The sequence below is a fragment of the Varanus komodoensis genome, unplaced genomic scaffold (genome assembly GCF_004798865.1).
Source record: "Varanus komodoensis strain SLA01 unplaced genomic scaffold, ASM479886v1 scaffold1, whole genome shotgun sequence".
Classification (NCBI taxonomy): domain Eukaryota; kingdom Metazoa; phylum Chordata; class Lepidosauria; order Squamata; family Varanidae; genus Varanus; species Varanus komodoensis.
The window spans coordinates 118,014,757-118,039,896 of NW_025335268.1; the positions used below are offsets into that span (position 1 = coordinate 118,014,757).

Below are 25,140 nucleotides of genomic sequence, written 5' to 3' on the forward strand. Positions count from 1 at the left end.
CACATCTGAGAAGTGGCAGATTCTGGCTCTGTACTGGATTCCACATGGGTAATGGATCTGGGAGGTCTTGGTCCAGCTCAGATTCAGTAGGCCTCTGTATCCTCTGTAAATGTGCTCCTTATACCTGTGTCTAATAATTGCCCCTTGTTACATTGAGAAAAGACCCCAGGCTAAGCTGGGCTCTCTTTCCAGACCTTGGGGGTGGTCCATTTAGGTGCTGGGTAGTCGAAATTCTGGTTGTTCTGTGCTTCCTGCTGTTACCAGTCACCTGATGACATCACCTTACTGCCAACGGCAGCCTGATCTCTTTCTTCACCTTTTAATGACCGGGGAATTCATTAATAATTGAAATAAACACACTCTCTCCCAGGCTGCAGTTTTATTAAAGGAAGGCCAGGGATCTGCCAACCCTTGGCTGCAGCGATTTCCTAAATAACTGCTAGCAGTTAAAATGCAATTAATTTAGGAGGAGGAGGAGGACAAGAAGAAGGAGAAGAAGAAGAGGACTTTTGCTGTGCTAGTGAAAGCAGCAGGCAACTGAGAGGCAGCCTCAGGGGAAGTGGCAGCCTCTGGGAAGTGGACTGGTGAACTCTACCATTCAGTCCATCTGCTTAACCTCTTCTATGCTGCACTAGTGTAGTGAGATAACTAAGACAGTAACTCCTGTTTATATGAGCCCCAAGAGAGGAAATCCAGAGAGCCCATAATCCCCACTGCCACCCCTCTGGCAGTGCTGTTTTTCAGATTAATAATATTGCACAAATTTCATTTTAGTGTCAAGGAAAAACTAGGAAAAAAGTGTGTGTGTGTATGTGTATGTTGGGAGGAGATATTTCTACCCTTTCAGTCCACATGCATACCAGAGCCTAAGCCAGCATGGAATTTTGAGGCTAACAGCTAAACTACATACTGAAAGTCCAGTGATGTTTAATGGAAAATCAGTGAACAGGCTTACCACGTAAAGCCCATGAATAGCATCATCGGCAGAGTTGGCTCCAGAGGGAAGCATCCCACACTGGCTGATGCTTAAGGCTGACAACTTACATTCATAAGAATAGTAATGCACTGGCTATTTAATTCATTATATCATTATTAATAATAATCTCAATGCTCTTGAAAGATTTACAATCTTCCTCAGGATATATAACCAGAATTTTAAAGAGTTTCCAGGTAGTATAAGCTGCATGAACCCTGCATGAGAAAGGGGCCCAAGTTAGCTGGTTCTTGGAGCTATACACTGATACTTGTGATAGCAAGTGGGTTACTGAAGAGCCTGCCTGTCTTTACCTGATGTTCAACTGTGTTAACTTCTCCAGCTCCTGTTCCATGTGCTCTTGCAGTTCACCAGGGCGAAGTAAGACCTGACAAATAGGGCAGATTGGAGCCTGGCTGTCAAAAAGGGTTGCCTTCTTCTTGCCTGTAAGGGAACAGAGGACACAGTATTGAGTTTTTCAGTCACCCTCAGATCCAATAATTACTTGGTTCCTACAAGTCTTGGTTCCTACAAGTCCCCAGAAGCATCTGTAGCAACTTTGGTGTGGCTTGTTACAGGGCCAGGTTCCACCCACAGGTGTTTCCGAATGCTGTCCCTTGTCTGTGTTTCAGGAATGCCCACATGACCAGATGTTTTTGATTGATCAGCAGAGCTTCCTGCTTACCTAGAAGTAGCTATAACATGCTGTGGAAACAGTGAGCTTGGCCTTGCTGTACTTTGGGTCTTTTTCAAGCTTGGGTCACTTTGAGGGTAGGGAGATGCTAAGGAAACAGCTTGAAGGAAAGCTCATCACTCGCCTTGTAGGCTTCCACATCTTCTACGCCAGTACCAAGACAGGAGGAGGCAATTCATGAGAGACTTCCAGCAAACAGGATCATACTCCCCCTGCTTACCTGCCATGAGGGATGCCCCAGATCATAACATTCAAGGGCCAGCTCCCCTTACTCAAGGGCAGGCCTGATTACTCACCAGAGAGAGTCAGATGATCACAACTGCTGCCGCCTACTTATCACCATTAGAGGGAGTAGAGTGCCAGAGCTTTGTAGTGACTTAATGCCACCAGTACTAACAAACCATCAACCAGAGATAGCTACTTCAAACAAATTTTCCTAAAGGGATATTGCTTCCCCACAGGAGAACAGGCTACACATTGCAACACACACACATTTATATAGCAGAGTAGAACAGGGTGTGTCTGCATATAGTTTTCCTACATGGAAGTTATATCCATGGCAGAAATTCATTTTGCATGATGAGGACCTGAAAGTGAGAAAGTCTTACATCAGTGTATTTTACTCAGCATCAATATTCTAAACCTTCGTCCTGTAAATGCCATTGATCGCTCTGGTTGGAACAACCTCAAAAGGAACTAAACAAAGGCAGAAACACTGTGGTTTTCAAATGGACTCCTCTGTCCTATCGAACTGTAAGTAGGGATTAAGTCATAGAAGCTCACCGTAGGCTGAACTAAGGTACTTCTACACAGTCTAACAGCAGAAAAGGAAGAGTGGTATAGTTGAATCATTTCTAGAGAGCAGAAGTACACTTGCAGGTGTAAACAAACAAACTGGGGCATACACAGTTCTTGGTAAGTCTGAGGTAACAAAAAAGACTACTCACTGCCTTGAATTAAATGCCACTCTCACCTGCTATGTGTGTTCTCCAGGTAAGCAGATGCACTCTCACTCTAAAGGAATATTTAAAGAATAATTATAACAAGAACCCTTATTATAAATTATAAATGTATAAATACAAGCATTATTGCTGTTCCAAGTTATCCTGAGGATTCCCAAACAGAAATGTGAACTAATCAAAATTGCACTCGTCCTATCCTGTTTATCTCTCGAGGACAGATTAAACCTTTGAAAATCACAACAATGCTGAAAACTTCTGCACTAAAGAGGACACAATGAATAATCTCTGAAGGACTCTCCTGGCCTATCGAAGCACAACTGAATTTTGATGAAAAGCCGACTGCAGTTTACATGTGTACCCTAAGGCCTATTCCCAAGATAGTTTCCTTCCCTGCTCAAGACACTTCCTTGCATCCTGCATTAGAATAAGCATCCTACTAACAGCAACAAAAAACAGTCTTTAAAGCAAACAATTGAGCTACCATAAACCAAAGAGAGCCACACAACTACAAGCACCAGCTCCACAGCTGTGTTAGCTGCTCTGGTCGTCAGAGGGCGTTGCACACCCAGATCTGATAGCTGCTGTGAAAGAAAGAATACTTTATAGTTTGCTATTGTCATCTAATGTGGAGCGCTCCTGCTGGATTATTTATTTATGCATTAGACATGGTTCAAATTGGTTAAATCCATGCGAGAGTCAGTAATGCACCATAAACCTGACTGCGTGCAATGTGGACTTCCAATCAAAACCCAAAGGGTGCCATTTTATGGCCCCAAGTGAAAACCAGAACCCCGTTAAACAAATCGCCTTGAAAGGAATAGACCTTCCTGAAAGATAAAATGTTGGCATAAACACTTTGCCAGGGTGATATAAATGGGTGTATGGAAAGGTGCTTTGCTGGGGGAGGGCAATGACTGAATAAGTTTGGAAATAACCTTGTCTCATCCTTGTCTTCAAATTTTGCATGAGGGAATGCTTCAGAGGCGATGCCTTTCACCAACAACCTCTTTCCTCACTATATAACACACCCACTAAATGCACCATAGAATTAGAATTTCATTCCTTTATACTTATTGAGGGTATTGGATTCAGGAAATCTTATTATAGGCTTATTTCCCTCCTGTAACCCAGTGCAGTGTTTTTTCTCTTTCATAGCCGAGAAAGAACTGAGAGAGAACTCAGGACTACTACTGACTCCCTACCCAGCAGTTAATGTTTCAGCGCTAAGAGTTCTGGGTATGTAGGGAACAGAAGATCTTGTATCATGGCGGAGGGAAAAAGGCCACTCCAACTTCTCTCTTTTAATACAAGCATTGATAAATTCCCTTCCAGAGGAAAAAGAGAGAAAATCCTAACCAAACTTCCAGATGACAGGCTTCTAGTGATACCAATTAAAAGGTATTAAGAAGCTCTTCTGTCTTTTCCTCCAAAACGTATTTCTTCTGTTAAAGAGAAACACACAACATAACAAATGGAAGACATGTCATCTAGATAGATCCCTGTAAAATTCCATATCTGAGGCATGATGATTGGAGAATAAAATCCTCGCCTGGATGCACCCTCAGATTCCTACACCCTTGCACACAAACACCTCCTATCATCCTCAGCCCACGTACTATAAATATGAAGGAGGATAAGTAAGATTTCTTGCCATGCTCTCTCTTGCTCCCTCACAAAGTACTGCTACTTTTCAATAACAGACCTAAACAATCCTCCCAGTCTGACTGGGAGGGTAAGCAATCCCAGTTTCCTCTTGGAGCATTTCCACTTTTGTGTGGTCAAGGTCCAAAATAACCCCAGAAGGTCCCCCACTGCCTGCTATTTATAACTACAGCCCCATTAGTACAACAATGCTGGTGTCTGAGTCCTCTCTCCTAAAACAAACAGTCAGGCTTTGAGCAAACGGGAAATCCTGCTGGATCCCCGCTGCGGTCTGCATGCTTGGATGGGTAAACATGCAGGAGATCTCACTGTCCCCTTCCCTCACAACTGCAAGGGCATCGAAAGCTCACTTGCACTGCTTCATTTTCCATCGGCATGAGATGTGATCCTGAGCTGCCACAGCACAATTAACTCAAATGCTATTTAGCTTTAAGTGGTTACTGAGCCATCTTCTGATTGAAACATCTTCCTTATTTTCCTGTTTGCACAGTTCAACAAATACATTGTTGAGGCTTTTTAAAAAACAAAGACAACAACAGCAGCACGCATTCTAAGCCTCTAAAAAAGGTGGTAAGATTTTAATGGTTTTGCCAAATCCCAAATTCATTTCCAACTTGCTTATCATAATACAGCCAGCAGGGGGCATTATTAAAACAAACTAGTTACAACAATTAGCAAATTCTAACTGGAATTGTAGTAGCCCATAATGATGTCCATAATTTGCTGACCTGAGAGCTAAACATACTTTAAGATCACTTGATTAATGTGATACTAGGAAGAAAAGATTGCCATTAATTCATCGTCAGTATCAGGACTCATTTCAAAGGTATACTTTTAACCATTGTATTCAAAGGGTTGCCACAGTAACTTTAGTGCTGCAAGTCATCCAGATCTCCAAATGAAATCTACTTCCACACAGGTTCATCTCACACAGAAGCAGTTTTCTGCTTCTGCCCAAATCATGCCTATGTTCTGATGAAAATGAGAAGCCAAACAACCAACCCCAATGCCCAGTCTGTGCCAAATCTGAGTAAACCACGGTGCCATGAGCTCCCACGCCCCTATATTTTAGTGAGGGCTACAGCCTCCACATGGCCCCTTTCAAGCTTTGTTTTTGGCAGCTGTGTTTGTGTTTGCTTGGCCTCCCTGCCTGTCCTTCCCTTCCCTTTGGCCCCTTGTAACTCAGCAGGGTTCATCTCCAGTGTTTACTCTCCTTGGCACGGCTGTTCTCTCCCCTGCAGCCCTTGGCTTGCTAATGCTGCAGAGATGAAAAGGGCCAGCCATGTCCCTCTCCCGTGTGTGCTGACTCCCCTGGGCTCCAAAGAAATGCTTCATTCTAAGTGTTTGAAATTGCATCTTTCCTGTCCAGAAAGGGGAGGGAGGATGTCAACACAGAAACCACAAGCCCAGCTGTATGAAGCTCCTGAATGTATCGCAATCCAGGTAAAACTGGATAACATGAACACACTTGCTAGCTTCTCCTGGTAGCCTTGTGGGGAGGGAGGTTCAGCAGTTATATCAATGTGAATGCAACAGCTTCAGCATTTACTCAGCAGAAACTCGTGTGTATGTCAATGTGCCTAGAGGTGCCTCATGCGGTATGAAGACATTAGCAGTGCAGGGCCAGTGAGTCTGTAAGTGCACTATCTCCACTTTGCAGTGACTTTTGCATCCTTCCTGCTACCAGAATGGCTACCAGGTTAAGATGAATTGCATCTTGCAGTTGCCATACTTTCCCCTGCCATAAAGATGCACCTTGGTCAGAGCAAGGCTCTGTAGCAGTCCAGTTCTGACACATTTTCAAATAGCAACTCTGAGCTCAGTAAGACAATTCTAGAATAAATATTTTGAGAATTTAGGTTACAAATCCAGTATAATCTCCCTTTGCCTAAAACACATAAAAGCATTAAAGACAGGTAGATTATCATATGTCTGAATAATGCTACATGCTATGCAGCTCAAGTTATACATTTATAAAGGCATAGGGCTGCATAGGAGAGACTGCATAGTTATGGTTGGAAAACAAGAGGTTTTAGAGAACAAAAACTTATCTAAAGAGGATTAGTCTAACTATGCACACTAAGTCTTTGTCTGCACTTCCCCTTTCCACCTATGGCACTTATGCATTGGGTTCACAGCCATCTACAACAATCCAAATTAATATATACTGGGCTGTGACTCCAAGTTGAAACAATGCCAGGGAATCCATATTGCAACTCAGGGCAATTATTTGATTGCAGATTTCAGGTTACAAGGTACAAATACATTTCAATCATTCTTTCTACTCTGTGTCAAATCAAGACGGATTAGAAAGAAGTACTTTGAACACAACGAATATGTTTGCACTTTTGTGGACACCATGGACTTTGACGACTGTAGAGACAGCAGTGGAAATAGCAGTCTGTTGTGCTCACACAGCCTAGAAAGCAGCACTCCAGGATAAGGGTGATGTACTTCAGGATGAAAGCAGATTTGTAGGCACTTTGCATAGAAGTAATCTGATAGACCATGTTTTGTGGCAGCATACCCTTAATTTTCAGTAAGTAAGGCTGTTTTCCAGTCAAACAGCAAAGCAAATCAATTTCATTCTCACTCTCTCACATTTCATAAGCATGTGTCTGAGCTAACAAATGCAACCAAATCATTTACTCTGAAATGTCCCAAAATAAACGAACATCCCTCTCTCCATCCCAGAAACCTGTTGTCTTGACAGACTGCATGGAAGCCTAGCAGCAGAAACTTAATAGAAATGCTGACACAGCCTCAGGGCCTGTAATCAAGCTTCTGAAGTTCTGCAAGGATAATTCTTGTACTGGTGATGCGCCCCACTGTTATTTCTGTGCTGATGGCAGGTATCTGCTGTGACAAGCTGCCTTTCCTTTCAGCTCAGAAAACAATCATATTGAGAAAAGACCCACATTAGTTTTGGTGCAACCCTAGGAGTAAGGCGCGGCCAGCTCATGGCTTTAAGGGGGCATCTATGCTGGGGGGTTAATTTTTGTTCTAAGCATTTATATCCCCTTTAACAGTATTGCCCCCCTGGCACTGACAACTCATTTGGAAATCTGGTCCCCACAGCTCACCCACTATGCGAGTTACACTTGAACCTCAAATGTGGGTCACAAAAGATATGTTGAGCAATCTATTCAGTGTCAGCACAGGTCTCTTCAAAGCTCCATCTTTCCTTTTCTTTGGTTAGTTTCCCTCTATTATTCATTACTATAGGATGATCTAAAGTTCAGGGAGATGCACAATGCATTGGTCTAATCTCATAAGGAGATAATGATAGGAAAATTAAGAAAACTGAGGGAAGCATGGGCTATAAATTTAATAAATAAAACTGCTTGGGTGTCAAAATAATACATTCAAATATGCACAGCAATTCAGACCTTGGGCAGAGTGCAGGTCAAATAGAATTTAAATACCTCTGAATACAGAAACATCCCGTTGTAAAAAAAATACAGGAACTTTCCTTCCTAAAGCAGTAACTCCTTATACTTAAAGGCTTTGTAAAACCCAACTTAAAGAACTTTTAATATCCCACTTACAGACACAAATGTTAGAATTTCCAACTTCTCTAGACAACTTGTATCACAATCTTATCAGGCCTTACAATTAAAAGATCAAAATAAATGCATGCTCCTACATATTCCCTAAACCTATGCCTAATAACAAGATTTCATCAACCTAACTGTTGAAATAGGACAGTGGAGTAAGATTAAGATTTGTTTGCCTCTTAAGAGGGAAAGTAGTCAAAATGCATTCACCAAAAGTTCCTGCAGTAAAATTCCTCAATAAATTTCTATTTTATGAACATTAGATTGAAGCTTTGGGTCTTAGCTTTTTCTGGTCTTTTAGGTGATGCTTCTTTTTCTTCCTTTTGCCAGCACAAGGAAATGATGGTTAAGCAGAACAGGCGATGAGGGTCAGTATGAAAGATGCAATTCCATAGGTAACAAACATTGCTTGACTGACCACAAATTCCTTCCTTGTTTGGTCTCAAGAACACCATAGAATCCGGTGAAAAGGAGACAGGCACAAAGTCTAACCCCGTAAGAGAGGATCATGTGTACATTATACCCTATAATTTAGCCTCTTTACTCTTTGTGATGGTCTCCTCAGATACTCTTTGCAATGGCTAATATTGAGTACAATGTGATTAGGTTAAAATTGGTGGGAATTAGGGAATAAAGACTTTGATTTTCATTAAACACCATCACTACCATTTCCCCTGGAATTCAAGTATTGGGCAAATCCTAATATGGCAATACAAAGTGTGAGAAATTAGCCAGCTCCCTGTTCTTCTTACGTGAAGAATTATAGGCCAGAATCCATACACTATTCTTTACAGCATATCAGGATTAGCATTTATCCAGATTCTCTAAAAAAACACTGACAACTTCCAGATAGTTAGGAGCTTAGGGCAGAATTGAACATTACAGGAAAAATAGGGCTGCTACTGAATATGGTAGGCCCATACCAAATTTCCTTTGACAACATCTTGTACAACCTACTTGGTGACTTTTCTCTAGTGATGATAGGGAATCATATAGTTCCAGCATTTGCATGTCATGGTAACGCATGCTGGCAATAAACCATGCTAGGTTGGTTGTTCTCTTCAATGAGACTCACCATGGGTTGTCCACCTTCTCTGGCTCCATCAGTTTTCCTGCAGATATCCCCAAAGACCCCATAGCATGTTCAGCCAGACATTTCCAGCTTGCCACAGCCTTTTTGTCAGTTCAACCTCTTTTCCCCCAGAGATTATGAAAGGAAACTTTATATCCAGCTTTCATGATACCTGTTTTGACAGCCAGTGACAATCCCTTTTAAAGACTCCAAGGCCTGTTGGTGGTTACGAAATATCTCAAATACTCCTTTCCTTTTTCTTTTTTGGCTGTATTTTGGCAAATGTAGAGGTATAAAATCCTCTGAGAAGGGTTAGCTAGGGGGTAATAGAAGCTGGCTTTTGCAATGTCCAGGGAAAAAAGTTTAAGTGACAAAAATGCTGCAGTGAGCCAAGGGAGCTCACAAACTTAGTGAGGGACATCCAACCACTGCCAATCACACTCAAAAATTGCTTGGGCACTCATGAGGTGGCTGGGACCAGTGGGTGCCTGGACAAGCTTGGCAAGTTCAGCAAGGAGGTTTTGCCACTCTTGCAAAGTAAGTTGTTTGCCAGTTCCTAGTATCAATGAAAGGGTGAGCTGCCCTATTCAGACAATCTGACAATTCATTGTGGGAACAATAGGGCCTAGAATAAACTATGGCTTATTAGTGTGGCTTGTTTCTGCCATACAAACTCCCCTGCTGGTATCAGTCTGGGTTGTTGTGTCATGCAAACTCAGTCAGTGTACTGAAGTCTGGACACAGGATCAATCATATTAGATATCACGGGGAAGGAAGGGGAAGCTTTTTAGCAGCAATTCCGTTTCTTGTCATGTTTAGTTCCAGCTCTTACAGAGCCTTAAGCAGAGATTTGTTAAAGTTCTCAGTATTACAGTTATGTGCCAGCATCCAGTGAGTTCAGATACAGAGCACCGTTCTGCTATATAGGTTCAACTCATGGTTCCACCAGCCCAATATTCTATCTCTAGGAAAGTGCCTGATTTCTGCCAGAGGAAACTGATTCTCTTGCTCCTGATTCTGAGTCCACAGCTGCCCATCCTCAGCAAGAGGAAGATGGATTGAGCTGGGCAATAATTTAAGAAACTGAGCGAGTCTGTACATCCAATCACTTTACAAATCAGGAGAAAGGGAGAGAGGAGGAAGGGGGGAAGGGGAAAGAAGTGAAAAGGCCGTGCAGGGAAATGCATCACAATTACTGTCTAGTCTCTAATGAGGGGCCTGTCAGGAGGCTGTCATCCTGCGGAAAGCCACCTACTCAGAGAGATTCAATAAAAAAGTAGCAGAGAGATAAAAAAGAGATATATTTCAACCCCTGCTAATATTCTTTTCATTTGTCCCAGCACAAAATAAGATACTGCACTTAACCAGCTCGGTTAAAATGAAAGGGGGAGGGGGGCTGCGTTGATCAATACTGCTAAAAGCTGGGCGACACAGTGATGGAGTGCAATTTTTTTGTCTGTGCTGAAGCCTAGTAGAGGCCCAGGCTATGTAATTTATGATTCGCACGCACGCCAGCTAACTAGAGGCTGACAAGACAATGAATTCCCGATGAGAAGGAAGAAAGGAAGAAGACACCATGGCAAGATCCGAAAGAAAGAACCATGCACCTCATTCCATCCTTCTCGATCTGTTCATCTACCAGCCCACCTGGCCAACCAGCACTGGAATGAAAACACTGAGTCTCCATAGAAAAAGAATGGAAAACCAGTAACAAAATCTAAATACAAGGACATTCAGCACTTTTTTTTTTTGGTTATCCTACACAATCAACCTGCACTATTTCCTTATCCTGAAAGGAATATCAAAGAAAGGTACCAGACCATCACTATTTCGCTGGGAGTACCCTGCTCACAGAAAAAAATCACTTTAACTCCAACTAGTTAGAAACTAGCCTGATTCCTAGTCTCAAAGCTATCTTCTAGCAAAGAATTCAGTGCACACTACCTTTAGGTAGATAGTTCAATCACTTATTTTATTTCCAGGTTGATGACTGCTTTGCAAGAGGCACTGAAAAATCTGAATGCTGAGAAGTACTTCCAGAAAAGAAAGGAAACATCAGCTTCCTTCCTAAGCCTCTTGGACTTTTCTGAACTGTCTCTGATGGGGTGACATGGCACTTAATATTTGTAAGATAGTTTCTGCTCTGTGCAAATGTTCTTTGCCACAGCTGGGCACTCAATAACTTGTAAAATCTACAGTAAGAGAACACAGGAGATTTCAGAGTAATAAGAATGCCCAATTGAACTAGCAGAGATTATAGGTGTGAGTGGTAAAAATTCCTTGGAGGTAATCTTTCCAAGCCCTCACAGTGGTCATGGATGAAATGAGAATCAGCCCACACTATTCTGTATACACATCATTCGCCTTCATATACCATTTCCTTCTTTTTCTTTCTTGTAAGAATGAGAAAGTAAGCAGAGCTGCTCTAGATTAGACCAAAGGCTCATCTAGTCCAGCATTCTGCTTCCCCTGAGGCCAACCAGATGTCCTTGATTTCAACTTCCTGCTCATATTCCCTGGCAAATGGCACTGAAAGCCATGCCACTTCTGATATTGGAGGTAATATATAGCCATCATTGGTAGCAGCCATTGTGAGCCATATCCTCCATGAATTTGTCTAATCCCTTTTAAAATCCAAACAAGTTGGTAGCTATCATTATATGTTATGGAAGCAAATTCCATTGTTTAACAACGTGTTTTGTCTACTAGGTCCACCTAGTCCAGCATCCTATTTCAGTCACTTCTGGGAAACCACCTATTAGGGCTTGAAGGCAGTAGATCACCCCTTCTGCTGCTCCCTAGAAAAATGGGTGCTTTTCAATCTCTAACTTCTATATCATCATCATGACTAATAGTCGTTGCAAGATTTATCTTCCATTGGTCTAATCCTTTTTTAAAGGCATCTAAGCTAGTGGCTATTGTGACATCATGTGAATCCCATATATTAACCATGCATTGTGTGAAGCAGTACTTTATTTTGTCTATCCTTACTTTGCTGCCAATCCATTTCATTTGACAAATTCGACTTCTAGTACTGTGATAAAAGGAAAAGCACCTCCTTCTGCCCACTTCTTTCACAGTCCATTATATATAATTTATTCAACTCTATAATAGTTGGTCAACTTTTTTTCAGAACTAAATGGTACCAAACATGTCAACCTTTCCTCGCTGGAAAGATGCTATAACCTCTTTCGTTTACAACATTTTAAAAAACCATACAGCATCCTTTCTGGGACAGAGTTATTGGAATTGTACACAGTGCTCTAGATGCAGTCACACTATAGATTTGTAGAAGGTAGTTATAGCTTCAGTTACAGATGTTTGGCTTATAGAGGTTTTTGCTATCATCCTTAGTCTGAGAGTATTCCCTTTATACAAAATATGCTATAACCCCAGTATCTCCATAACTAGGGGTACATCTCAGAGGAGCAATGAGCCATAGCTATAAACTCCTGTCTTTCTGTGCAATGGTAGTACAGCTTTTCACACTATTTAAGAAACAGTAGTTAAAATATCCTATACAATAGAGGATAAATACATAAGAACATAAGCAGAATAATCTAGTTCAATATTCTCATTCCTACATCAGTATGAGATGCTAACTGATAAACCATAACATCTATGAATTGGTCTAATCTTCCTCTAATTTTTCTGATAGCAAATAGCAAATCAACCAGTCTGGAAGAACTTAACAAATCCAGTGTCTATCAAAATGAGACCTTCAGACTTTTAAACTAAAATATCTAGGTTTCTCGCATAAGAAGTGAAAAAATGTCTATGCCCAGCAGGCATCTGCTGAAGGGAATGGGCTATTACAAGATCTACATGCCTAGAGTCTCCACTAGATGGAAAAAACAAAATCAAAATTGTTGTGTAGCCCAATCCCACAAGCAGAGAGGGAGAGAACATCACAAGGCTTCTGTACACAAGGTGTTTAACCTGGAACATCATCAAGGCTTCTCCTACTTTCTTTATGGGAAGAGCAATTTGTCTTTCACAGGGTTTTCCTCTCTACCTTTCTGTGCATTCCTGTATATTTCATTGCACATCACAAGGTGATGGAGTGGTTTAGGGTGGAATTGTGAAAATGCTCCAAGCTTCTGTAGTGAATAATGGTGGCATCCAGCGAAATTGTTGACTTTCTTCACTCAACAAAAAACAGCAAATGTCTAGAAAATATGGGAGAGGTCTTGGAAGTTGACAGTGTTAAGAAAAGGACCTGCAAATGAATGCCTCATATAGAGAAGCCCATAGCTTCTCTGAGAGACAAAAATCTACACCTTGTGTAATGACTACAAGTCTACATGTCCATCTCTAGGATGAATGTGTCTCTTACAACTGGAAAAAAATCTGTGAGACAGTATCAAAAATCCCCATTATTTACCAGTTTGTTCCCCATCTCTAATACTAATATACCCCAGTGCTTCATAGGGAAACATCAGCCAGCCTTAAAAATATAACTCCAACCAAATTTCTATTCTTCCCTTAATAATTTCCAGGCACGTGGAGGGTAAATACCTTTGTGCACGAAGTTTATGCAAAGAAAAGTGTGAAGGCAGGAACCGTCTTGTACCCACTAGAAAGAACAAACCAGCACATATCCTTGAGGTAGCTGTTGCCCTTGATTTGGAAGGCAGTCTGCTAGGTTGGTGATATACTGAGATACCCGTAATTTGAAGCAGTGACGGGGCAGAGCCCTGCTCTGATTCGTGTCTGTCCTTTTCCCACCACACTCCCCTCCCTCCTCCTACTAGCTTGGTATGACAAGGAGGAGGGGAAAACACACATACTGAAAACACAGATATTGAACTGTCAAAACTATTTCCTACAAGAAAATAGATTCATCAGCTTGCAGCAGGCAGGGTCAACGCCACATATCCCTCTCGCGTCGGCATCCGCTCATGCCGGCGCATACCCAATGCTTCTTCGCAGTGCTGGCACTTTAGCTTGTAGCTCAGGGCCCCTAAGTGACTTTGAGAAATGGATAATCGATTATAATTCCAGAGGCCTCTCTGCAGATTTATCCGGAGAATGTAGAAAAGGCAGAGCTCAAGAGAAGGTAGGTCCTTCTGGCCGGCACGTCAATTGCCCACACTCTCTCTCCAGCTTGGAAAATCGCATCCTGAGCACGACTCCGTTTAATCCATCAGTACACAATCAATGCACTCTGTAATCAACTCTTGATCACTTAATTTTACACATGTTGGCTGAATCCCTTTGTTTAATCACAAGATCAGGCCACATCGCCACGCTGCCCCCTCTTGCACCACCAAACACAACCAGACGCCTTCATTTCACCTTGAAGACAAACTCAGTGAATTTAGAGAGCTCTAAGGCAGGGCATGAGCAGGGGGGCAGCACAATGGGGAACAAAACAGAAAGATGGGTGAACCAACTTGGAAGGAAGGAAGGAAGGAAGGAAGGAAGGAAGGAAGGAAGGAAGGACATTTTAAAGCAAAATGGTATTTTTGCTCAATCATTTTTGTTTTCCCTTGAAGTCTGTTTATCTATTTATTTGTCTAAGAGCACATCACCAGTATTTTTTTTTCCTTAGTCATCCTGTGAGGTAGCTGAAGTCAACAGTGACTGGCCCAAGATCACCCAGTGAACTTCATGGCTGAGCAGTGATTTGAAACTGGATCTTCCTGGTCCTAGTCTTAACTGTGCTTGCCACATTATACTGGCTTTTTATCTTTCTGCTGTATCCTGCAACACACCCACATGATCTAGCAACTGTCCCTATGTCTTTGTTATGCCACAATATGGAATATATAAATAACTAAGCATCGAGGCTGTCCAAAGCAAACACACACACACAACAACAACAACTATAAAGCCCTTTTAAAAACAAATATCTATGTAAATGTACAGACTCAGGCATTAGCAATGACCACCAAAGTTATTAACAAAAAGTAAGTTTGCTTACTGTAATTGTCATTCTTTGAGTGATCACCTGTTCATTCACACAAATTTTCTGCTTGTTTCTTCTTTTTAAAAAAATAAAAAAATTCTACCAGCTTCAGAAATGGGAAGCCAATGAAGTCCTAGTATGCAGAGGCGGAAGATGTACTGAATCTCCCTGGCCCAGAGCCATACAGAAAGAAAACAGCATGGAGATATATAGTGGCTATATAGTAAACTGATTGCACAAAGACTCTGTTTCTGAAGTGACAAGGGGTGCTGAAGCTGCTTAAACTACTACCTCAACTGTGTTCCAAGTGTGCCCATATAATTTCTCCAATACGTGAATGGTTTCATTTACTTTTGTGGAAAAAAATTAACTCACTGAACACTTCAGTGGTAAGAGAAAAATTTGCTCTCTGCTCCTGATACCGTGTTTTCCCGAAAATAGGACCTACCCCGAAAATAAGACCTAGTCTTATTTCGGGGTAGGTCCTATAATATAAGCCCTACCCCGAAAGTAAGACCTATTACCAAAAATTATTGGTAATAGGTCTTACTTTTTTTGCTTACTTGCAGAGTGCCAGCGGGGTGCAGAGGGCGCAGTGGGAGGATGCAGAGCGGCTTAAGCCGATACTTCCTCTATAGTCCTGGCTCCTGTGAAGGGCGGAGTGATATCAAATGCACTCCGCCTGTCACAGGAGCCAGCACTATAGAGGAAGCATCGGCTCATGCAGCTCTGCTTCCTCCGCTGCCTGTGACAGTACTGGTAGCAGGCGCTGGAGAGGATCGATGTATACAGCTTATGGCAGCAATTGAAGTGCAGAGCAGAAAGGTGCAGAGCAGAAAGGTGCAGAGCATAGATGTGCAGAGCAGAGGCGTGCAGAAGTGTGTAGAGCAGAAAAGTGCACAGCAGAAAAGTGTAGAGCAGAGGGGTGCAAGCAGAAAGGTGTACATTAAATGTACATTTTGTACATTAAAAAATAAGACCTACCCGAAAATAAGACCTAATATGCTTTTTTGAGCAAAAAAAAATAAATAAGACAGTGTCTTATTTCTGGGGAAACACGCAAGCATCCTGGAGAAAATGCACTTGACTCCCTAGGCGTCTTAAAAAATACACATACTCACAGGAGCAATGAATGCTAGCTTATGTTGAAAAACACTGGTGCATCTGGGTCAGTACTGTCAACATTAACTGGCAAAAACTTTCCATGGAATCAGGAAGGAGACTCTCTGGCCTACCTGGAGATGCCGGGTTTGGACTGGGAAGTATTTTCATGCATACCATGTATTCATAGCCCCTCCCCATGCCATTCATTCTTCATACAAATAGGTCAAGTCTGCACAACAATAAACCATGGAAGGTTGGTTGTTATGATGAAAACAACCCACAGTATACCCAAAGATGATCAGGTTCATTGTGGGCTGTTTGACCCCTCCCTTTCCATGCTTCCCCCTTGTTGCTCCTGTGAGCCATTTGTTGGCTCAACACAGGTTTCCCCTGCTTTTCCCCATTTTTGTGGTTTTTGTTTTGTTTTGTTTTTTTCACAGATGGCAAATCAGCATTTTGAATGCATATATTGTTGCAAAAAAAGCCACGGGGAACCCTGTCCCCAAAACCAACAAACTTTTAAGGAGCCAAACTGCTTCCTTAAAGGGGGAGGAGGGTTCACATTTTCCCATGTTCCTGAGTAGCTAGAGTCTTGGGAACAAATGAAAAAGTGAGAACAACCTTAGCACAGTGGAGCCCCTGCCCCCACCCTCAAAGTTTCTGTGAACGTGGTAGTAATCTCATCATTCCTTCACTTGTGCATGATCACTTGGGCCTTTGGTTTGCCTCGACTGCTATCAAACTAAACCAAAGTGGAGAAAAGCTATTTGGAACATTTCTGGGTCAATTGTCCAGGGTTTGTTCCTACTGAAATTTAGCAGTGAGTACCTCCCTAGATGGTAAAAGAAGAAGGGGATGGCAGAGAATGAGGTGGCTAGATGGAGTCACTGAAGCAGTTGGTGTGAGCTTGAGTGGACTTTGGGGGATGGTGGAGGACAGGAAAGCCTGGAGGAATATTGTCCATGGGGTTGCAATGGGTCGGACACGACTTCGCAACTAACAACAACAACAGCCTCCCTAGATGGACGGCAGAGGATAAGGTGGCTAGATGGAGTCACTGGGGCAGTGGGTGTGGAACTGGGTGGACTCCAAGTAAGGTGGAGGACAGGAGAGCCTGGAGGAATGTTGTCCATGGGGTCATGATGGGTCAGGCATGACTTTGAGACTAAACAACACCTCCCTAGAATATTGTTCAGGCAAGGTTACTCATTTTCTGACTATCATAACTGCACATAGGCAGACTTACAAAAGACTGACTTTTTTAAAGTATGAAAGTATTGTCACACATTAGGGAGTGCAGAAATACAGGCAGCCTGTTCAAGGTGTCTTTTGCTTAATTTGAAAGGGCTGTCAGTAGCTGTCAAAAGGTGGAATGTGACAGCTGTTAAAAGCTGTCAAGCTGGCTTTTGCAATCTCTGAAAAAATGATAGTGGTAAAAAGCTATGGCAAGCCCTGAGTGGCTCACAATTGAAGTGGGGAGGGGAAGACATGTCTGTCTTATGATGGGGAGGAGAAACAAGCAAAGAACCTATGGCCAGGTGGGTTGTCATGCTATGTAAGATCATTTGTACTGTAGTGAAAGGTCAGTTAACAATTATACTCAGTTATGTGGTGACATAATTGTTCATGTGAAAAATGGGGTGCTGATAAAACAACAACCCAATCAGGCCAAAAGTCAGCATCTAATTCTGCAACTTCTACCTACCTCTTTTTAAAAACACTAATGATATAATATTTCTGAGCTAAAAGCAAAATACAAACATGCAATATTCACTTGTCATAGCCAATACAAAAATCCCAGCAGCAAGAAAGACTATGTTTTGAAAAGGCAGATGTTTAAAGAGGATGCTGGTGGCTACCCTATAGAAGAGGTCTTCAAAAAGTCCCTGGCGTTACACACTTCTCAGCAGGGAAGGAGAAGCTTGCATAAGATGAAATACAAATAAATGATTGTCAGTACAAGAGATACATATTGAAAATCTGACAGCTCACATTGGCCAGCTGTGCTTTCACTGGCACCTGAGCATAAACAACATGTAACATTAATCCACTTAGATATTGTGAAACTAGGTACATATTTGTAAAAATGTCTAAGTGAGGTTTAATTGGAAGAGTCATCTTCTGAACTACTATTTCCTTTCTATTTGAGGGTTTGTTAATAGAGTGCAGACCTAAAGCCACTCTCCTGCTCTGTCCAAGGTAATGTTTCTATTTATTGAATGGGAAGAAAACAAGAGTCAGGTTCTCAATCACTGAGGATGTCCATCCCATTTGAACAAGAGAGGATGCTTCCTTACTCATCAGATTTTATATGGTCATCCTCCTCCTGTAACTTTCCTGGAGCTTTCACTTTTCCTACATTTCTCATTATGATGATAATCTGTTAATTTTTTCAAGGCATAGTAACAGCAAAAACATCAACACCTGTTGATGTTTGATACTGCAATTTTCCAGCTTTTTACTATGGATGGGAATGACCATGTGTTGTAATGTTACTAAGGGGCATGTACCAAGAATATACTGCAAGAGTGTGTTTCCACAGCAGCACTACTCTTGTTGTTGTATTGTTTCTGGCATCCACACAATTAGAACTCAACAGCTCATAACACTTGCCAAACGTGCTTCCATGGAGTCCCCTAGGGGGCATACAATATGGAAGACAGTGACATTGTTATCTCCCGCTTCAGCTATATTTATAACCATTCTATATGGGAATGCCTTTTCTAAAATACATTCATATATATTAAAGAAGTATTTGTATTTATACCTAGATAGTGAGCTAGAAGCATTTCCTCATTTCAAATTTCAATAAATTTCAATAATTTATTTAAAGTGAAACACTTCTCTTTTCCCTCTGCGAACAGTACAATATGAAGGGAAATTCTTTGTTGGGTGGGTGTTCAGGGTGTAGTTTCAGGATTATGCGTAGTTTCAGGGTGCTTCCAGAAGGACAGCTCCCAGCGCCGCCAATAAAAAAGTGGTGGTGCTGTGCATCTGGCCTGGCTTTGTACAAGGAAAATGTTTTCTGGAGCTGCCTTAAAATTCTATGGAAGAGGCAGGATGACTGCATAACAAAATTCTTGTCTTAGAATACTCTCAGCAACTCTGTTTTGAGGTGAGGGAAGCAAACTAATGGTTTATTGCTATTCGACAATACCAACATTAGAAATAATGGCAGGATAATATAAAGGAAAACAGGAGTTTAAATCAGGAGTGGGGATCACTGGTGTGAGGGAGTTTAAAGCCCCATTCTCCCTTCTAGTGATACTGATTCAGATTGCTATCAGAGGGGTGGGCACAATCCAGACAACTGGGAGGGGAAAAGACCTTCCTCCACCCCCACTTATCCTCCTTTTCCATCCCAGGATCTTCAGCCAGATCACTGTTTCATTATTAGCAATGCAACAGCAACTTGTCTTCCACCCACCTCCTGTTGAGGGCTGATGAGGTGAGTGGCAGGGGGGAAAAGGCAAGAGAAACCAAGAGCTTCATGGAGCCCTTGGGCTGCAGTCTGCTAAGCTGTGTGATGTTCATAGCTGAAACAGATTCCAGTCCTGGTTCCTTCAAGCTCTACTTACTGATGCACCACTGTTTCAATGTTACTCAGAAATGGTGTGATGTTCAGTCAGCAGGACTGGTAACAACCTGTTGCTCCCCGCAGCCATTATCCCAGCACCCATGTTTCTTTCTGAAATGCACACTCCATTGTTTGTCTAATATTCTGCTTTTCTGCCAAATTACAGCACTCTATATGGCTATCAATAAATAATAACAAAGTCTTGATTAAAACATAGCATATGAAACAAATAAATCAGGAAGATAATTTTAAAGATACTTATTTTAATAAATAAATTTATTGTGCCGATTTTTACCAGTTCTTGTTATGTGCCGTCAGGTGGTCTCTGACCTATGGTAACCCTCTGAATGAATGCTCTCCAAATGACATGCCCTTGACAACCCTGCTCAGCTCTTGTAAACTCAAGATTGTGGTTTCCTTTATGAAATTAAATCAATTTGATCTTCCTCTTTTTCTTCAGCCTTCAACTTTTCCAAGCATGATTGTCTTCTCCAGTTAGTCCTGCTTTCTTGTGGTGTGCCCAAAGCATAACATCTTCAGTTTTGTCATTTTTGCTTCCAAGGAGAGTTCCAGTTTGATTTGATGCAGGACCCACTTGTTCGTCTTTTGGTGATGAACAAGTCTAGGATATTTACAAAGCTCTCCTCCAGAACAAAGTTTCAAATGTGTCGAGTTTCTATCTGTCAGCTTCCTTCACTGTCTAGATTTCACACCCATACATACTACTCAGGAATACTGGCACTGGTCACCAGCTTTGTCATAATCTATAAAACATAGATGGATCTTCTTCTGAAATTCTCTGATGTGCTATAATAGCCAACATTATTTGTGATGTGATATGATATCAAGTGCCTCTTCCTTTTGAGAATCTAGCTTGAATATCAGGCATTTCTGAGTCATGTCTAACTTCAGGTAGTAAAGTCTTTGTTGTAACACCTTGAACATCACTTTGCACACATGGAAAATTAGTGCAATGCTCCTATGGTTGCTGTGCTCCTTAGCATCTTCTCTCTTGGAAAATGGAATGTATATAGATTGTTTCCAGTCTGTGGGCCATTCTTTTCTTTTCCATATTTGTTGGCATAGTCTGTTTGGATTTGGACAAATTGGTCTTTCCAGCTTGGGATAGTTCAAATGGTATCCCATCTACTTTGGATGCTTTATTCCTTCTGAGTCCATTCAGAGCAGCTTTCACTTTATTATCTAATACTGTAGTGTCTTCCTCATAGGATTCCTTTACAAAGTTGCCTATCATCTTTTAATCACGTCTGTATAATTCTATATATTGTTTCCACCTTCCTTTATTTTCTTCTGGTCTTCTCTGTTGGTTTTTCATTATTCCTAATCTAAGTTTGAATTTTCCTTTGAGTTCTTGGAGCTTATGGAAGAAGTCTCTTGTTTTGTCTCTTTTGCCATTCTCTCCTATTTCTTTAATCTGGTCACTGTAATAGTTCTTTTTGCCTCTACATGATAGTCACTAAAAAGTTGCATTCAGGATCCTGACCCAATTTCTATCAACATTTGCTTTTCTTTCTCACCTGTTCCTAACAATTGTGTTTTTTTCTGTCATCCATCTCCATTCCCCCCCCCCCACCCCCATTTTTCTACAGGAATTGTCATTTTGCATTCTTCCCTAAACCATGTTCCTGATTTCAGTCCACAGTCCATTAGGTTCACAGTCAACTGAGTTCAGTAATTCAAATTTGTTCAAGTGGACTTCAAATTCCTCAGAAATATTATTTAAGTCATATTTTGGCATTGCACTTGTATTGATGATCTTTTTCAGCTTTACCCTGTTTTCTTAAATGAAGAGTTCATGATCACTAGGGCAATCTGCCTTATTTTGGCAATTAGAATATACTACCTCCATCTTTTGCTTCCAGTTACATAGTTGATTTGATTTCTGTACTGGCCATCTGGTGATGTACATGTATATAGCCATCTCATCAATTGTTTGAAGTATGTTTTTGCAATAAACAGATAGTTGGTTTCACAGATTTCTTTTGAGTTGTTCTCCTGCTTCATTTCAGACTCCTAGGCCAAACAGTCCTACAACACTGGATTCTTTGTTTCCTACTGTTGCATTCCAGCCATTTCTGATTATCAGTATGTCTCGTTCTCGCTTGTTATCCAGTTCATCTTGAACACCTGCATGCAAGTTTTTGATTTCTTCTTCAGCATCTATTTGATGGAGCAAGGACTGGAATGATGGTTATGCTGATTGATAATATTTGGGCAGATTTTCCATGATAGCTCCTTCCTGCCTGTGCTACATCTTACCTCAGCATTAGTGTCACTTCCTTCTGAGTTTGTTATTTCCAGAGCAAAACACTTTATATTTGTCTTACAGAAAATGTCCCATTCCATTCTATTTTAGTTAGCTCTCACCAAGTACTGTGATTTTAGGTGTTTAATTTCTTGCTTCATGGTTTCCAGTTTTCCTTGATACATGCTTCTCATGTTCCAGTTGTATGTATTGAGCAGCACTGAAATTTGCTTTTGCCACTGTGCAACTACTAGACTTCCTTTCAGTTTTGATCTAGTTAATTCATTAGCAGCAGTGGCATTGTAGTTATCCTTCGCTTTTTCCCAGTAGCTTACTGCCTTCTATCTTCTGGAACTATCTCTTGTTTCATTATGTATTGTTTAATCATAGGTTTTGCAAGGTAAGAAGATTCAGAATTGGTTTACTATTGTCTTCTTCTGTGCAGTATTAACCAGGGTTAGCTTGAGTGACATTGCATTGTCTATGAAATATTCTCCACCAGTGTTACATTCAACTATAGCTGCTACCCAGTAGCTGCTCTTCAGACATAGCCTCTCTTAGCACAGAGTTCAAGATCCCCAGGAGAGGGCACTATGAAGGCCCTCTTTTGCATAGACACTGACTGGGTTCATTTGCAGATTGTCTTTCCCTCAAACAAGCCATGCTGCATGGGTTCAGATGACATGACATATCATGGCACCTCCTGCCAGAGCTTATATATTCAAAATGGCCAACAGCACATGCTGCAACTCAGCATGACTTAAGTAAACCATGCTGGGCTGCAGTGATCATGCAAGCCCACTGTCACAAGGAAATGTCCATGCAAGTAAAAGTGAGAGAGAGAGAGATTCAGCACTTGGAGTAATGAGGGGAAGGCTCTGTCACCCTGATGAAACCTGTGGGCTTTCAGTTGAAGATGACAACACTGTGCTGAAGACACAACCAAGGAATGACAGCAGGCCTTAACCCCCTCCTCCAAAAAGAAATTCTCAAACTGTCCTCTGTTGAAAGTGGGGGAGATAACAACTCTATCCAATGTTTTCCCCTTGGTGCTACTACTATACCAGCACAAGCAGAACAAGTCCAGCATGATCTTGTACTGATTCTCTTCTTTCTTTTCCCCCTTTCCCTTCTTTTTTAAAGGAGTGGATGGAGAGAAGGAAGAAACAACAAGCTGCCAAGTACTAATTAATAATTAATTTACTGCAAAGCACACTTATTATTTCCAAGTAATTGGCCAGTGGCGCAGCTGCGGCCACTAACGAACAGAGAGGCCCAAAATGAGGGGAGGGCAAGCAGAGCGACCAAAGGGATGCCTCTCTTGATTCTTTCTCCCTTTCTCATCATATTATATAGCCAAGATTTAAAGTGCATAATAAGCAAACATTAATGCCTTTGATTTCTTTCTTTTGAAAAAGTTCTAAAAATGCTCGTGTCACAACTAATGGGTCATGTTTAGCTTATGGAACTTTGATCACTCTTTTAAAGTACTGACTATAACTACAGAGAATGGGGACAATGGGAAGGGGTTGTCGGGGTTGTGAAAAGTTAAGCAAGTAAAGGGCTTTGAAAGTGTCACTGACAAACCAAAACAATATTGTGGCTCAGCCTCCATGTGGAGAAAACAGGCAACAACCATTATGATTGCTTGCATAGATTCCAGATACAGTGGATCTTCCACATTGTTCTGTCCATTGGCTTTGTTTAGCTCTCTGATTGAGCTATTGGCTTGCTTCTCTGTGCAGGATGGGAAATATTATTTTAGTGGTTAATAAAGGAGAGATCTGTTGTTAATTGCTGGGAGGTCCAAGCAGGTTCTTTGAAGTGGCACAGTCATTTGGAAGAAATGGTAACTGAGTGTATTCCTGGGCCAAAGGCCAGCATGGAACTTAAAAACCATATAACTTTATTTTTGTCTGGAGTACTGCTGAGAATGTTTGGGATGTTCAGGCCTCATACAATATTTTTTTGTGACTGTGTTGGTGCATGGGACTTAGGAAACTTCTGGGGGAGTTATGTTGAGTATTGTTTGGTTTACATCATGAATAAAATTTATAAATGTATTTAACATCTGTATCACCTGATAGCTGAAGCTCTGTGAACTGTTAACCACATCACATTAAAATACAATATAAAATAGCATTAAAACATCACAAAAATACTATACAAAGATTTAAAAATAAAGTTCAAGTACATATTAAAAAGTTACAAAAGCTTATACAAATTAAATCATAAGACCTGTTTAAGCAGCTAAGAAAGCCTCAGTACACTAATTAAATGCTCTGTGATAGAGGACAGTCATAACCTGGCACTGAAAGGATATTAAGGTTGGCACCAGGCAGGCTTCAGTAGGGAGCTTGTTCCATAAACTGGGGACCACCACTAAACAGAATCTTCCCCAAAACAGAATCCAAGCCTCCACTAGAGGTAGCAACTGGAGGCAAGCTACAGAATCTGATTATAGTGTCCAGGTAGATTGTAGCTGGGACAAGCACTCCATCAGGTACTGTGGTCTGCATAGGTTAAGAACGAGCTGCATAGGCTAAAACCAACAACTGAATTGGGCTCAGAAGCATATAGGCAGTCAATGCAAATGGTCAGAATCGGTGTTATATGTTCTAACCATCTGGTCCCTGTTATCCATCTTGCTGCTGCCTTTTGCAGAATGTAGCTTTTCAACGGCAGTCCCATACAGAATGCATTGTAGTAATCTAATTTAGAGACTACTAGAGCACAGATTACTGATAACAGGCTTTCTCTGTCAGATAGGGGTATAGCTGAGCCACCAAGTGAAGGTAGTCACCTGGGCCACAAGTGACAAAGATGGATCAAGGAGCACCCCAAGCTATGAACTTCCTCCTTCAGGGGGAGTACAATTCTCCTCCTCTGGTCAGGAGAACCACCCAATACACATATCTCAGTCTTTACTGGATTGTGGTCAGTTTGTTAGCCAATGGTTGCAGCTAGGCACTAGCTGAGCACTTCCACAGCCTTGCATGATGAAAAGGAGAAATGGAACTGTGTGTAATCAGTATACTGATGGCAACATACCCCAAAACTCTGGATGACCCCACTCAGCCATTTCATCTGAATGCTAAATAGCATGGGGGACAACACTGACTCCAGAAGAACATCATAGTGGAGAGCCCAAGGGACAGTGCAGTATCTCCAAGTAGGAACAGAACCACTTCTGGAGCTAGCTATCCAAGTAGGAACAGAACCACTGCAATGCAGTCCTCCCCCACCCCCCCACCCACTCACTCCCAACTCAGACAGTCAACCTAGAAGAATACCACAATTCTGAAAGTCACCAAGAGTTCCAGGAATCATGCTCCCCCATCTCTCTGTTAGCATAGGTCATC

The 25,140-nt window shown here is 41.5% G+C and overlaps 1 protein-coding gene across 1 annotated transcript in view; it reads right to left on the reverse strand.

Annotated features, from left to right (window-relative positions):
• The window catches only part of RNF220 (ring finger protein 220), a 364,723-nt gene that overhangs the window by 113,808 nt on the left and 225,775 nt on the right, over positions 1-25,140 (reverse strand). The window contains exon 3 of the mRNA XM_044431684.1: positions 1,288-1,417. Within this exon, the coding sequence (XP_044287619.1) occupies positions 1,288-1,417 (130 nt within the window). The remainder of the gene's footprint in view (positions 1-1,287; positions 1,418-25,140) is intronic.